Genomic DNA, 15907 nt, shown 5'->3' with positions numbered 1-15907 from the left:
GTCATGTGATCAGTGTGAGGCCCTCTGGGGTGGAGTCATGTGACCAGTGTTGGGCCCTCTGGGGTGGAGTCATGTGATCAGAGTGAGGCCCTCTGGGGTGGAGTCATATGACCAGAGTGAGGCCCTCTGGGGTGGAGTCATGTGATCAGTGTTGGGCCCTCTGGGGTGGAGTCATGTGACCAGAGTGAGACCCTCTGGGGTGGAGTCATGTGATCAGTGTTGGGCCCTCTGGGGTGGAGTCATGTGACCAGAGTGAGGCCCTCTGGGGTGGAGTCATGTGACCAGAGTGGGGCCCTCTGGGGTGGAGTCATGTAACCAGAGTGGGGCCCTCTGGGGTGGAGTCATGTGACCAGAGTGGGGCCCTCTGGGTTGGAGTCATGTGATCAGTGTAGGGCCCTCTGGGGTGGAGTCATGTGATCAGTGTAGGGTCCTCTGGGGTGGAGTCATGTGATCAGAGTGAGGCCCTCTGGGGTGGAGTCATATGACCAGAGTGAGGCCCTCTGGGGTGGAGTCATGTGATCAGTGTTGGGCCCTCTGGGGTGGAGTCATGTGACCAGAGTGAGACCCTCTGGGGTGGAGTCATGTGATCAGTGTTGGGCCCTCTGGGGTGGAGTCATGTGACCAGAGTGAGGCCCTCTGGGGTGGAGTCATGTGACCAGAGTGGGGCCCTCTGGGGTGGAGTCATGTGACCAGAGTGGGGCCCTCTGGGTTGGAGTCATGTGATCAGTGTAGGGCCCTCTGGGGTGGAGTCATGTGATCAGTGTTGGGCCCTCTGGGGTGGAGTCATGTGACCAGAGTGAGACCCTCTGGGGTGGAGTCATGTGATCAGTGTTGGGCCCTCTGGGGTGGAGTCATGTGACCAGAGTGAGGGCCTCTGGGGTGGAGTCATGTGATCAGTGTAGGGCCCTCTGGGGTGGAGTCATGTGATCAGTGTGAGGCCCTCTGGGGTGGAGTCATGTGACCAGTGTTGGGCCCTCTGGGGTGGAGTCATGTGATCAGAGTGAGGCCCTCTGGGGTGGAGTCATATGACCAGAGTGAGGCCCTCTGGGGTGGAGTCATGTGATCAGTGTTGGGCCCTCTGGGGTGGAGTCATGTGACCAGAGTGAGACCCTCTGGGGTGGAGTCATGTGATCAGTGTTGGGCCCTCTGGGGTGGAGTCATGTGACCAGAGTGAGGCCCTCTGGGGTGGAGTCATGTGACCAGAGTGGGGCCCTCTGGGGTGGAGTCATGTAACCAGAGTGGGGCCCTCTGGGGTGGAGTCATGTGACCAGAGTGGGGCCCTCTGGGTTGGAGTCATGTGATCAGTGTAGGGCCCTCTGGGGTGGAGTCATGTGATCAGTGTAGGGTCCTCTGGGGTGGAGTCATGTGATCAGAGTGAGGCCCTCTGGGGTGGAGTCATATGACCAGAGTGAGGCCCTCTGGGGTGGAGTCATGTGATCAGTGTTGGGCCCTCTGGGGTGGAGTCATGTGACCAGAGTGAGACCCTCTGGGGTGGAGTCATGTGATCAGTGTTGGGCCCTCTGGGGTGGAGTCATGTGACCAGAGTGAGGCCCTCTGGGGTGGAGTCATGTGACCAGAGTGGGGCCCTCTGGGGTGGAGTCATGTGACCAGAGTGGGGCCCTCTGGGTTGGAGTCATGTGATCAGTGTAGGGCCCTCTGGGGTGGAGTCATGTGATCAGTGTTGGGCCCTCTGGGGTGGAGTCATGTGACCAGAGTGAGACCCTCTGGGGTGGAGTCATGTGATCAGTGTTGGGCCCTCTGGGGTGGAGTCATGTGATCAGAGTGAGGCCCTCTGGGGTGGAGTCATGTGATCAGTGTTGGGCCCTCTGGGGTGGAGTCATGTGACCAGAGTGAGACCCTCTGGGGTGGAGTCATGTGATCAGTGTTGGGCCCTCTGGGGTGGAGTCATGTGACCAGAGTGAGGCCCTCTGGGGTGGAGTCATGTGACCAGAGTGGGGCCCTCTGGGGTGGAGTCATGTGACCAGAGTGGGGCCCTCTGGGTTGGAGTCATGTGATCAGTGTAGGGCCCTCTGGGGTGGAGTCATGTGACCAGGAAATCATGAGGTCATATGCATCACTCCCGGGGCCCCATACTGACAGTATATTGGCTCCTGACTGTACCGGTCCCCATAACATCTCTTACAACATCCCCGATGTACAGAGCTAGGGGACGGGGGCCCTTCTCTTACCGAAGCTGGGGGTGAGGGGCCCCTGGTAGGGGGTGTAGTACAGGGTGTGGCCCCTGGGTGGTGTAGCACAGTGTGTGGCTCCTGGGTGGTGGAGCACAGTGTGTGGCCCCTGGGTGGTGGAGCACAGTGTGTGGCCCCTGGGTGGTGGAGCACAGTGTGTGGCCCCTGGGTGGGATGTAGCACAATGTGTGGCCCCTGGGTGATATAGACCAGGGTGTGGCCCCTGGGGGACTCCTCTTAAAGAAGCTGGGGGTGAGGGGCCCCTGGGAGGGGATGTAGCACAGTATGTGGCCCCTGGGTGGGATGTAGACCAGTGTGTGGCCCCTGGGTGGGATGTAGCACAGTGTGCGGCCCCTGGGTGGGATGTAGCACAGTGTGTGGCCCCTGAGTGGGATGTAGCACAGTGTGTGGCCCCTGGGTGGTGTAGATCAGTGTGTGGCCCCTGGGTGGGATGTAGCACAGTGTGTGGCCCCTGGGTGGGATGTAGACCAGTGTGTGGCCCCTGGGTGGGATGTAGACCAGTGTGTGGCCCCTGGGTGGGATGTAGACCAGTGTGTGGCCCCTGGGTGGGATGTAGACCAGTGTATGGCCCCTGGGTGGGATATAGACCAGTGTGTGGTCCCTGGGTGGGATGTAGCACAGTGTGTGGCCCCTGGGAGGGATGTAGACCAGGGTGTGGCCCCTGGGTGGGATGTAGCAGAGTGTGTGGCCCCTGGGTGGGATGTAGACCAGTGTGTGGCCCCTGGGTGGGATGTAGCAGAGTGTGTGGCCCCTGGGTGGGATGTAGCACAGTGTGTGGCCCCTGGGTGGGATGTAGACCAGTGTGTGGCCCCTGGGTGGGATGTAGAACAGTGTGTGGCCCCTGGGTGGGATGTAGCACAGTGTGTGGCCCCTGGGTGGGATGTAGCAGAGTGTGTGGCCCCTGGGTGGGATGTAGACCAGTGTGTGGCCCCTGGGTGGGATGTAGACCAGTGTGTGGCCCCTGGGTGGGATGTAGACCAGTGTGTGGCCCCTGGGTGGGATGTAGACCAGGGTGTGGCCCCTGGGTGGGATGTAGACCAGTGTGTGGCCCCTGGGTGGGATGTAGCAGAGTGTGTGGCCCCTGGGTGGGATGTAGCAGAGTGTGTGGCCCCTGGGTGGGATGTAGCAGAGTGTGTGGCCCCTGGGCGGGATGTAGACCAGTGTGTGGCCCCTGGGTGGGATGTAGACCAGTGTGTGGCCCCTGGGTGGGATGTAGACCAGTGTGTGGCCCCTGGGTGGGATGTAGCAGAATGTGTGGCCCCTGGGTGGGATGTAGCAGAGTGTGTGGCCCCTGAGTGGGATGTAGCAGAGTGTGTGGCCCCTGGGTGGGATGTAGACCAGGGTGTGGCCCCTGGGTGGGATGTAGACCAGGGTGTGGCCCCTGGGTGGGATGTAGACCAGTGTGTGGCCCCTGGGTGGGATGTAGACCAGTGTGTGGCCCCTGGGTGGGATGTAGCACAGTGTGTGGCCCCTGGGTGGGATGTAGACCAGTGTGTGGCCCCTGGGTGGGATGTAGACCAGTGTGTGGCCCCTGGGTGAGATGTAGACCAGTGTGTGGCCCCTGGGTGGGATGTAGCACAGTGTGTGGCCCCTGGGTGGGATGTAGCACAGTGTGTGGCCCCTGGGTGGGAAGTAGCACAGTGTGTGGCCCCTGGGTGGGATGTAGACCAGTGTGTGGCCCCTGGGTGGGATGTAGACCAGTGTGTGGCCCCTGGGTGAGATGTAGACCAGTGTGTGGCCCCTGGGTGGGATGTAGCAGAGTGTGTGGCCCCTGGGTGGGATGTAGCAGAGTGTGTGGCCCCTGGGTGGGATGTAGCAGAGTGTGTGGCCCCTGGGTGGGATGTAGCAGAGTGTGTGGCCCCTGGGTGGCATGTAGCAGAGTGTGTGGCCCCTGGGTGGGATGTAGCACAGTGTGTGGCCCCTGGGTAGGATGTAGCAGAGTGTGTGGCCCCTGGGTCGGATGTAGCAGAGTGTGTGGCCCCTGGGTCGGATGTAGCAGAGTGTGTGGCCCCTGGGTGGGATGTAGCAGAGTGTGTGGCCCCTGGGTGGGATGTAGCAGAGTGTGTGGCCCCTGGGTGGAATGTAGACCAGTGTGTGGCCCCTGGGTGGGATGTAGACCAGTGTGTGGCCCCTGGGTGGGATGTAGCAGAGTGTGTGGCCCCTGGGTGGAATGTAGACCAGTGTGTGGCCCCTGGGTGGGATGTAGACCAGTGTGTGGCCCCTGGGTGGGATGTAGAACAGTGTGTGGCCCCTGGGTGGGATGTAGCAGAGTGTGTGGCCCCTGGGTGGAATGTAGACCAGTGTGTGGCCCCTGGGTGGGATGTAGACCAGTGTGTGGCCCCTGGGTGGGATGTAGATCAGTGTGTGGCCCATGGGTGGGATGTAGCACAGTGTGTGGCCCCTGGGTGGGATGTAGCACAGTGTGTGGCCCCTGGGTGGGATGTAGCAGAGTGTGTGGCCCCTGGGTGGGATGTAGCAGAGTGTGTGGCCCCTGGGTGGGATGTAGACCAGTGTGTGGCCCCTGGGTGGGATGTAGACCAGTGTGTGGCCCCTGGGTGGAATGTAGCAGAGTGTGTGGCCCCTGGGTGGGATGTAGACCAGTGTGCGGCCCCTGGGTGGGATGTAGACCAGTGTGCGGCCCCTGGGTGGGATGTAGACCAGTGTGTGGCCCCTGGGTGGGATGTAGACCAGTGTGTGGCCCCTGGGTGGGATGTAGACCAGTGTGTGGCCCCTGGGTGGGATGTAGACCAGTGTGTGGCCCCTGGGTGGGATGTAGACCAGTGTGTGGTCCCTGGGTGGGATGTAGCAGAGTGTGTGGCCCCTGGGTGGGATGTAGCACAGTGTGTGGCCCCTGGGTGGGATGTAGACCAGTGTGTGGCCCCTGGGTGGGATGTAGAACAGTGTGTGGCCCCTGGGTGGGATGTAGACCAGTGTGTGGCCCCTGGGTGGGATGTAGACCAGGGTGTGGCCCCTGGGTGGGATGTAGCAGAGTGTGTGGCCCCTGGGTGGGATGTAGCAGAGTGTGTGGCCCCTGGGTGGGATGTAGACCAGTGTGTGGCCCCTGGGTGGGATGTAGACCAGTGTGTGGCCCCTGGGTGGGATGTAGACCAGTGTGTGGCCCCTGGGTGGGATGTAGAACAGTGTGTGGCCCCTGGGTGGGATGTAGAACAGTGTGTGGCCCCTGGGTGGGATGTAGATCAGTGTGTGGCCCCTGGGTGGGATGTAGACCAGTGTGTGGCCCCTGGGTGGGATGTAGCAGAGTGTGTGGCCCCTGGGTGGGATGTAGACCAATGTGTGGCCCCTGGGTGGGATGTAGCAGAGTGTGTGGCCCCTGGGTGGGATGTAGCAGAGTGTTTGGCCCCTGGGTGGGATGTAGACCAGTGTGTGGCCCCTGGGTGGGATGTAGACCAGTGTGTGGCCCCTAGGTGGGATGTAGACCAGTGTGTGGCCCCTGGGTGGGATGTAGACCAGTGTGTGGCCCCTGGGTGGGATGTAGCACAGTGTGTGGCCCCTGGGTGGGATGTAGACCAGTGTGTGGCCCCTGGGTGGGATGTAGACCAGTGTGTGGCCCCTGGGTGGGATGTAGACCAGTGTGTGGCCCCTGGGTGGGATGTAGACCAGGGTGTGGCCCCTGGGTGGGATGTAGACCAGTGTGTGGCCCCTGGGTGGGATGTAGCAGAGTGTGTGGCCCCTGGGTGGGATGTAGACCAGTGTGTGGCCCCTGGGTGGGATGTAGACCAGTGTGTGGCCCCTGGGTGGGATGTAGAACAGTGTGTGGCCCCTGGGTGGGATGTAGACCAGTGTGTGGCCCCTGGGTGGGATGTAGACAAGTGTGTGGCCCCTGGGTGGGATGTAGACCAGTGTGTGGCCCCTGGGTGGGATGTAGCACAGTGTGTGGCCCCTGGGTGGGATGTAGACCAGTGTGTGGCCCCTGGGTGGGATGTAGATCAGTGTGTGGCCCCTGGGTGGGATGTAGCAGAGTGTGTGGCCCCTGGGTGGGATGTAGCAGAGTGTGTGGCCCCTGGGTGGGATGTAGACCAGTGTGTGGCCCCTGGGTGGGATGTAGACCAGTGTGTGGCCCCTGGGTGGGATGTAGACCAGGGTGTGGCCCCTGGGTGGGATGTAGACCAGTGTGTGGCCCCTGGGTGGGATGTAGCACAGTGTGTGGCCCCTGGGTGGGATGTAGCAGAGTGTGTGGCCCCTGGGTGGGATGTAGACCAGTGTGTGGCCCCTGGGTGGGATGTAGCAGAGTGTGTGGCCCCTGGGTGGGATGTAGCAGAGTGTGTGGCCCCTGGGTGGGATGTAGACCAGTGTGTGGCCCCTGGGTGGGATGTAGCAGAGTGTGTGGCCCCTGGGTGGGATGTAGACCAGTGTGTGGCCCCTGGGTGGGATGTAGACCAGTGTGTGGCCCCTGGGTGGGATGTAGACCAGTGTGTGGCCCCTGGGTGGGATGTAGAACAGTGTGTGGCCCCTGGGTGGGATGTAGCACAGTGTGTGGCCCCTGGGTGGGATGTAACACAGTGTGTGGCCCCTGGGTGGGATGTAGCAGAGTGTGTGGCCCCTGGGTGGGATGTAGCAGAGTGTGTGGCCCCTGAGTGGGATGTAGACCAGTGTGTGGCCCCTGGGTGGGATGTAGACCAGTGTGTGGCCCCTGGGTGGGATGTAGCAGAGTGTGCGGCCCCTGGGTGGGATGTAGACCAGTGTGTGGCCCCTGGGTGGGATGTAGCAGAGTGTGTGGCCCCTGGGTGGGATGTAGACCAGTGTGTGGCCCCTGGGTGGGATGTAGCACAGTGTGTGGCCCCTGGGTGGGATGTAGACCAGTGTGTGGCCCCTGGGTGGGATGTAGACCAGTGTGTGTCCCCTGGGTGGGATGTAGACCAGTGTGTGGCCCCTGGGTGGGATGTAGAACAGTGTGTGGCCCCTGGGTGGGATGTAGACCAGTGTGTGGCCCCTGGGTGGGATGTAGCAGAGTGTGTGGCCCCTGGGTGGGATGTAGCACAGTGTGTGGCCCCTGGGTGGGATGTAGACCAGTGTGTGGCCCCTGGGTGGGATGTAGAACAGTGTGTGGCCCCTGGGTGGGATGTAGACCAGTGTGTGGCCCCTGGGTGGGATGTAGACCAGTGTGTGGCCCCTGGGTGGGATGTAGACCAGGGTGTGGCCCCTGGGTGGGATGTAGCAGAGTGTGTGGCCCCTGGGTGGGATGTAGCAGAGTGTGTGGCCCCTGGGTGGGATGTAGACCAGTGTGTGGCCCCTGGGTGGGATGTAGACCAGTGTGTGGCCCCTGGGTGGGATGTAGCAGAGTGTGTGGCCCCTGGGTGGGATGTAGAACAGTGTGTGGCCCCTGGGTGGGATGTAGAACAGTGTGTGGCCCCTGGGTGGGATGTAGATCAGTGTGTGGCCCCTGGGTGGGATGTAGACCAGTGTGTGGCCCCTGGGTGGGATGTAGATCAGTGTGTGGCCCCTGGGTGGGATGTAGCAGAGTGTGTGGCCCCTGGGTGGGATGTAGCAGAGTGTGTGGCCCCTGGGTGGGATGTAGACCAATGTGTGGCCCCTGGGTGGGATGTAGACCAGTGTGTGGCCCCTGGGTGGGATGTAGACCAGTGTGTGGCCCCTGGGTGGGATGTAGACCAGGGTGTGGCCCCTGGGTGGGATGTAGACCAGTGTGTGGCCCCTGGGTGGGATGTAGCAGAGTGTGTGGCCCCTGGGTGGGATGTAGACCAGTGTGTGGCCCTGGGTGGGATGTAGCAGAGTGTGTGGCCCCTGGGTGGGATGTAGACCAGTGTGTGGCCCCTGGGTGGGATGTAGCAGAGTGTGTGGCCCCTGGGTGGGATGTAGACCAGTGTGTGGCCCCTGGGTGGGATGTAGCAGAGTGTGTGGCCCCTGGGTGGGATGTAGACCAGTGTGTGGTCCCTGGGTGGGATGTAGACCAGTGTGTGGCCCCTGGGTGGGATGTAGACCAGTGTGTGGCCCCTGGGTGGGATGTAGCAGAGTGTGTGGCCCCTGGGTGGGATGTAGACCAGTGTGTGGCCCTGGGTGGGATGTAGCAGAGTGTGTGGCCCCTGGGTGGGATGTAGACCAGTGTGTGGCCCCTGGGTGGGATGTAGCAGAGTGTGTGGCCCCTGGGTGGGATGTAGACCAGTGTGTGGCCCCTGGGTGGGATGTAGCAGAGTGTGTGGCCCCTGGGTGGGATGTAAACCAGTGTGTGGCCCCTGGGTGGGATGTAGCACAGTGTGTGGCCCCTGGGTGGGATGTAGCACAGTGTGTGGCCCCTGGGTGGGATGTAGCAGAGTGTGTGGCCCCTGGGTGGGATGTAGACCAGTGTGTGGCCCCTGGGTGGGATGTAGACCAGGGTGTGGCCCCTGGGTGGGATGTAGCACAGTGTGTGGCCCCTGGGTGGGATGTAGACCAGTGTGTGGCCCCTGGGTGGGATGTAGATCAGTGTGTGGCCCCTGGGTGGGATGTAGACCAGTGTGTGGGCCCTGGGTGGGATGTAGATCAGTGTGTGGCCCCTGGGTGGGATGTAGATCAGTGTGTGGCCCCTTGGTGGGATGTAGACCAGTGTGTGGCCCCTGGGTGGGATGTAGCAGAGTGTGTGGCCCCTGGGTGGGATGTAGACCAGTGTGTGGCCCCTGGGTGGGATGTAGCACAGTGTGTGGCCCCTGGGTGGGATGTAGACCAGTGTGTGGCCCCTGGGTGGGATGTAGCACAGTGTGTGGCCCCTGGGTGGGATGTAGCAGAGTGTGTGGCCCCTGGGTGGGATGTAGATCAGTGTGTGGCTCCTGGGTGGGATGTAGCAGAGTGTGTGGCCCCTGGGTGGGATGTAGACCAGTGTGTGGCCCCTGGACGGGATGTAGACCAGGGTGTGGCCCCTGGGTGGGATGTAGACCAGTGTGTGGCCCCTGGGTGGGATGTAGACCAGTGTGTGGCCCCTGGGTGGGATGTAGACCAGTGTGTGGCCCCTGGGTGGGATGTAGCAGAGTGTGTGGCCCCTGGGTGGGATGTAGACCAGTGTGTGGCCCCTGGGTGGGATGTAGACCAGTGTGTGGCCCCTGGGTGGGATGTAGCAGAGTGTGTGGCCCCTGGGTGGGATGTAGCAGAGTGTGTGGCCCCTGGGTGGGATGTAGACCAGTGTGTGGCCCCTGGGTGGGATGTAGACCAGTGTGTGGCCCCTGGACGGGATGTAGACCAGGGTGTGGCCCCTGGGTGGGATGTAGACCAGTGTGTGGCCCCTGGGTGGGATGTAGACCAGTGTGTGGCCCCTGGGTGGGATGTAGAACAGTGTGTGGCCCCTGGGTGGGATGTAGCACAGTGTGTGGCCCCTGGGTGGGATGTAGAACAGTGTGTGGCCCCTGGGTGGGATGTAGACCAGTGTGTGGCCCCTGGATGGGATGTAGCAGAGTGTGTGGCCCCTGGGTGGGATGTAGCAGAGTGTGTGGCCCCTGGGTGGGATGTAGCAGAGTGTGTGGCCCCTGGGTGGGATGTAGCAGAGTGTGTGGCCCCTGGGTGGGATGTAGACCAGGGTGTGGCCCCTGGGTGGGATGTAGCAGAGTGTGTGGCCCCTGGGTGGGATGTAGACCAGGGTGTGGCCCCTGGGTGGGATGTAGCAGAGTGTGTGGCCCCTGGGTGGGATGTAGACCAGTGTGTGGCCCCTGGGTGGGATGTAGACCAGGGTGTGGCCCCTGGGTGGGATGTAGCACAGTGTGTGGCCCCTGGGTGGGATGTAGACCAGTGTGTGGCCCCTGGGTGGGATGTAGATCAGTGTGTGGCCCCTGGGTGGGATGTAGACCAGTGTGTGGCCCCTGGGTGGGATGTAGATCAGTGTGTGGCCCCTGGGTGGGATGTAGATCAGTGTGTGGCCCCTGGGTGGGATGTAGACCAGTGTGTGGCCCCTGGGTGGGATGTAGCAGAGTGTGTGGCCCCTGGGTGGGATGTAGACCAGTGTGTGGCCCCTGGGTGGGATGTAGCACAGTGTGTGGCCCCTGGGTGGGATGTAGACCAGTGTGTGGCCCCTGGGTGGGATGTAGCACAGTGTGTGGCCCCTGGGTGGGATGTAGCAGAGTGTGTGGCCCCTGGGTGGGATGTAGATCAGTGTGTGGCTCCTGGGTGGGATGTAGCAGAGTGTGTGGCCCCTGGGTGGGATGTAGACCAGTGTGTGGCCCCTGGACGGGATGTAGACCAGGGTGTGGCCCCTGGGTGGGATGTAGACCAGTGTGTGGCCCCTGGGTGGGATGTAGACCAGTGTGTGGCCCCTGGGTGGGATGTAGACCAGTGTGTGGCCCCTGGGTGGGATGTAGACCAGTGTGTGGCCCCTGGGTGGGATGTAGCAGAGTGTGTGGCCCCTGGGTGGGATGTAGACCAGTGTGTGGCCCCTGGGTGGGATGTAGAACAGTGTGTGGCCCCTGGGTGGGATGTAGCACAGTGTGTGGCCCCTGGGTGGGATGTAGAACAGTGTGTGGCCCCTGGGTGGGATGTAGACCAGTGTGTGGCCCCTGGGTGGGATGTAGCAGAGTGTGTGGCCCCTGGGTGGGATGTAGCAGAGTGTGTGGCCCCTGGGTGGGATGTAGCAGAGTGTGTGGCCCCTGGGTGGGATGTAGACCAGGGTGTGGCCCCTGGGTGGGATGTAGCAGAGTGTGTGGCCCCTGGGTGGGATGTAGACCAGGGTGTGGCCCCTGGGTGGGATGTAGCAGAGTGTGTGGCCCCTGGGTGGGATGTAGACCAGTGTGTGGCCCCTGGGTGGGATGTAGACCAGGGTGTGGCCCCTGGGTGGGATGTAGCACAGTGTGTGGCCCCTGGGTGGGATGTAGATCAGTGTGTGGCCCCTGGGTGGGATGTAGATCAGTGTGTGGCCCCTGGGTGGGATGTAGACCAGTGTGTGGCCCCTGGGTGGGATGTAGCAGAGTGTGTGGCCCCTGGGTGGGATGTAGACCAGTGTGTGGCCCCTGGGTGGGATGTAGCACAGTGTGTGGCCCCTGGGTGGGATGTAGACCAGTGTGTGGCCCCTGGGTGGGATGTAGCACAGTGTGTGGCCCCTGGGTGGGATGTAGCAGAGTGTGTGGCCCCTGGGTGGGATGTAGATCAGTGTGTGGCTCCTGGGTGGGATGTAGCAGAGTGTGTGGCCCCTGGGTGGGATGTAGACCAGTGTGTGGCCCCTCGACGGGATGTAGACCAGGGTGTGGCCCCTGGGTGGGATGTAGACCAGTGTGTGGCCCCTGGGTGGGATGTAGACCAGTGTGTGGCCCCTGGGTGGGATGTAGACCAGTGTGTGGCCCCTGGGTGGGATGTAGACCAGTGTGTGGCCCCTGGGTGGGATGTAGCAGAGTGTGTGGCCCCTGGGTGGGATGTAGACCAGTGTGTGGCCCCTGGGTGGGATGTAGACCAGTGTGTGGCCCCTGGGTGGGATGTAGCAGAGTGTGTGGCCCCTGGGTGGGATGTAGCAGAGTGTGTGGCCCCTGGGTGGGATGTAGACCAGTGTGTGGCCCCTGGACGGGATGTAGACCAGGGTGTGGCCCCTGGGTGGGATGTAGACCAGTGTGTGGCCCCTGGGTGGGATGTAGACCAGTGTGTGGCCCCTGGGTGGGTTGTAGAACAGTGTGTGGCCCCTGGGTGGGATGTAGCACAGTGTGTGGCCCCTGGGTGGGATGTAGAACAGTGTGTGGCCCCTGGGTGGGATGTAGACCAGTGTGTGGCCCCTGGGTGGGATGTAGCAGAGTGTGTGGCCCCTGGGTGGGATGTAGCAGAGTGTGTGGCCCCTGGGTGGGATGTAGACCAGTGTGTGGCCCCTGGGTGGGATGTAGCAGAGTGTATGGCCCCTGGGTGGGATGTAGACCAGTGTGTGGCCCCTGGGTGGGATGTAGCAGAGTGTGTGGCCCCTGGGTGGGATGTAGCAGAGTGTGTGGCCCCTGGGTGGGATGTAGACCAGTGTGTGGCCCCTGGGTGGGATGTAGACCAGTGTGTGGCCCCTGGGTGGGATGTAGCAGAGTGTGTGGCCCCTGGGTGGGATGTAGCAGAGTGTGTGGCCCCTGGGTGGGATGTAGACCAGTGTGTGGCCCCTGGGTGGGATGTAGACCAGTGTGTGGCCCCTGGACGGGATGTAGACCAGTGTGTGGCCCCTGGGTGGGATGTAGACCAGTGTGTGGCCCCTGGGTGGGATGTAGAACAGTGTGTGGCCCCTGGGTGGGATGTAGACCAGTGTGTGGCCCCTGGGTGGGATGTAGAACAGTGTGTGGCCCCTGGGTGGGATGTAGACCAGGGTGCGGCCCCTGGGTGGGATGTAGAACAGTGTGTGGCCCCTGGGTGGGATGTAGCAGAGTGTGTGGCCCCTGGGTGGGATGTAGCAGAGTGTGTGGCCCCTGGGTGGGATGTAGAACAGTGTGTGGCCCCTGGGTGGGATGTAGACCAGTGTGTGGCCCCTGGGTGGGATGTAGCAGAGTGTGTGGCCCCTGGGTGGGATGTAGCAGAGTGTGTGGCCCCTGGGTGGGATGTAGCAGAGTGTATGGCCCCTGGGTGGGATGTAGACCAGTGTGTGGCCCCTGGGTGGGATGTAGCAGAGTGTGTGGCCCCTGGGTGGGATGTAGACCAGTGTGTGGCCCCTGGGTGGGATGTAGACCAGTGTGTGGCCCCTGGGTGGGATGTAGCAGAGTGTGTGGCCCCTGGACGGGATGTAGACCAGGGTGTGGCCCCTGGGTGGGATGTAGACCAGTGTGTGGCCCCTGGGTGGGATGTAGACCAGGGTGTGGCTCCTGGGTGGTGTAGACCAGGGTGTGGCCCCTGGGGGCCCTTACCGAAGCTGGGGGTGAGGCCGCTGATCTCCTCCATATTGCTCTCTCTCTCCGCCGTCACTTCATTCCTGATGATGCCGCAGATGATGCTGATCCGGGTGTTGGTCCTGATGCAAGCCCTGGCCCCGCCCATAGATGCCGAACGCCGGCCTCTCCCATTGCCGGAAACTGCCGAACGTACGAACATCCACCGCCATCTTGCTGCACCCTGCAGACCCAGACACAAGGCGTCTCCGGCGGACGGCCACCGCTCAGGGTATAGAAAGATGGAGGGGGGAGGTCATTTTATGAATATGGAAAGTGCCAAAGAGACTCACTGGAGGGGGGGCCACAGAGACTTGAGGGGGGACCACAGAGACTTGAGGGGGGACCACAGAGACTTGAGGGGGGACCACAGAGACTTGAGGGGGGCCACAGAGACTTGAGGGGGGGCCACAGAGACTTGAGGGGGGGGCACAGAGAATTGAGGGGGGGCCACAGAGAATTGAGGGGGGGCACAGAGAATGGAGGGGGGCCACAGAGAATGGAGGGGGGCCACAGAGAATGGAGGGGGGGGCACAGAGACTTGAGGGGGGCCACAGAGATTTGAGGGGGCCACAGGGACTGGAGGGGGGCCACAGGGACTGGAGGGGGGGCCACAGAGACTACGAGGCACAGGGACAGGAGGGGGCCACAGGTACTGGAGGGGGCATAGAGAATGGAGGGGGGCCACAGGGACTGGAGGGGGGCCACAGAGACTGGAGGGGGCCACAGGGACTGGAGGGGGGCCACAGAGACTGGAGGGGGCCACAGGGACTGTAGAGGAGGCACAGGGACTGGAGGGGGCCACAGAGACTGGAGGGGGCCACGGAGACTGGAGGGGGGCCACAAAGAATGGAGGGGGCCACAGGGACTTAAGGGGGGCCACAGGAACTGGTGGAGGGGCACAGAGACTGGAGCGGGGCCACCAAGATTGGAGGGGCCACAGGGACTGGAGGGGGCCCACAGAGAATTGAGGGGGGCACAGAGATTTGAGGGGGCCGCAGAGATTGGAGGGGGCCGCAGAGATTGGAGGGGGCCACAGGGACTGAAAGGGGCCACAGAAATTGGAGGGAGCCACAGGGACTTAAGGGGGGGTCACAGGGACTGGAGGGGCCACAGAGATTGGAGGGGGGGGCACAGGTACTGGAGAGGGGCCACAGGTACTGGAGGGGGTCACAGAGAATGGAGCGGGGCCACAGAGATTTGAGGGGGCCACAGGGACTGGAGGGGGGCCACAGGGACTGGGGAGGGCCACAGGGACTGGAGGGGGCACAGGGACTGGAGGGGGGCCACAGAGACTACGAGGCACAGGGACAGGAGGGGGCCACAGAGACTAGGGGGCACAGGGACTGGACGAGGGCCACAGGGATTGGAGGGGGCACAGAGAATGGAGGGGGCCACAGGGACTGGAGGGGGGCCACAGTGACTGGAGGGGGGCCACAGAGAATGGAGGGGGCCACAGGGACTGGAGGGGGGCCACAGAGAATGGAGGGGGGCCACAGAGACTGGAGGGGGCCACAAGGACTGCAGGGTTGCCACAGGGACTGTAGAGGAGGCACAGGGACTGGAGGGGGCCACAGAGAATTGAGGGGGGCACAGAGATTTGAGGGGGCCGCAGAGATTGGAGGGGGCCACAGGGACTGAAAGGGGCCACAGAAATTGGAGAGAGCCACAGGGACTTAAGGGGGGGTCACAGGGACTGGAGGGGCCTCAGAGATTGGAGGGGGGGCACAGGTACTGGAGAGGGGCCACAGGTACTGGAGGGGGTCACAGAGAATGGAGCAGGGCCACAAAGATTTGAGGGGGCCACAGGGACTGGAGGGGGGCCACAGGGACTGGGGAGGGCCACAGGGACTGGAGGGGGCACAGGGACTGGAGGGGGGCCACAGAGACTACGAGGCACAGGGACTGGAGGGGGGCCACAGGGACTGGTGGGGGAGAGCCACAGGGACTGGGGAGGGCCACAGGGACTGGAGGGGGCACAGGGACTGGAGGGGGGCCACAGAGACTACGAGGCACAGGGACAGGAGGGGGCCACAGAGACTAGGGGGCACAGGGACTGGACGAGGGCCACAGGGACTGGAGGGGGCACAGAGAATGGAGGGGGGCCGCAGGGACTGGAGGGGGGCTACAGTGACTGGAGGGGGGCCACAGGGACTGGAGGGGGGCCACAGGGACTGGACGGGGGCCACAGAGAATGGAGGGGGGCCACAGAGACTGGAGGGGGCCACAAGGACTGCAGGGTTGCCACAGGGACTGTAGAGGAGGCACAGGGACTGGAGGGGGCCACAGAGACTGGAGGTGGGCCACTGAGATTGAAGGGGCCACAGGGACTGCAGAGGGGGCCACAGGGAATGGAGGGGGCCACAGAGAATGGAGCGGGGTAACAGAGATTGGAGGGGGCCACAGGGACTTAAGGGGGGCCACAGGAACTGGAGGAGGGGCACAGAGACTGGAGGGGGGCCACCGAGATTGGAGGGGCCACAGGTACTAGAGGGGCACAGAGACTGAAGGGGGGCACAGAGATTGGAGGGGCCACAGGGACTGGAGGTGGGCCACAGAGAATTGAGGGGGGCACAGGGACTGGAGGGGGGCCACAGAGATTGGAGGGGGACACAGGGACTGAAAGGGGCCACAGAAATTGGAGGGAGCCACAGGGACTTAAGGGGGGGCACAGGGACTTAAGGGGATCCACAGGGACTGGAGGGGGTCACAGGGACTGGAGGGGCCACAGGGACTGGAGGGGGGCCACAGAGACCGGAGGGGTCCACAGAGACCGGAGGGGGCCACAGGGACTGAAAGCGGCCACATAGAATGTGGGCCCCTCCAATGTGGTCCCGCTCCATTCTATGTGTCCCCTTTCAGTCCCTGTGGCCTCCTCCGGTCTCTGTGGGCCCC

General features: G+C 62.9%; 1 protein-coding gene across 2 annotated transcripts in view; it reads right to left on the bottom strand.

Moving 5' to 3' along the window:
- SYT11 (synaptotagmin 11) overlaps positions 1–13152 on the bottom strand; it is a 62104-nt gene extending 48952 nt beyond the window's left edge. The window contains exon 1 of one of the 2 annotated variants that reach the window (XM_073608831.1): positions 12992–13152. In XM_073608831.1, the coding sequence (XP_073464932.1) occupies positions 12992–13121 (130 nt within the window). In that variant the 5' untranslated portion in view covers positions 13122–13152. The remainder of the gene's footprint in view (positions 1–12991) is intronic. The other variant, XM_073608830.1, reaches the window with a different exon arrangement.
- Between the last annotated feature and the right edge of the window lie 2755 nt (positions 13153–15907).

This window comes from Aquarana catesbeiana, linkage group LG13 (assembly GCF_042186555.1).
Source record: "Aquarana catesbeiana isolate 2022-GZ linkage group LG13, ASM4218655v1, whole genome shotgun sequence".
Lineage (NCBI taxonomy): Eukaryota > Metazoa > Chordata > Amphibia > Anura > Ranidae > Aquarana > Aquarana catesbeiana.
This window is presented reverse-complemented; position numbering and strand designations above follow the sequence as displayed.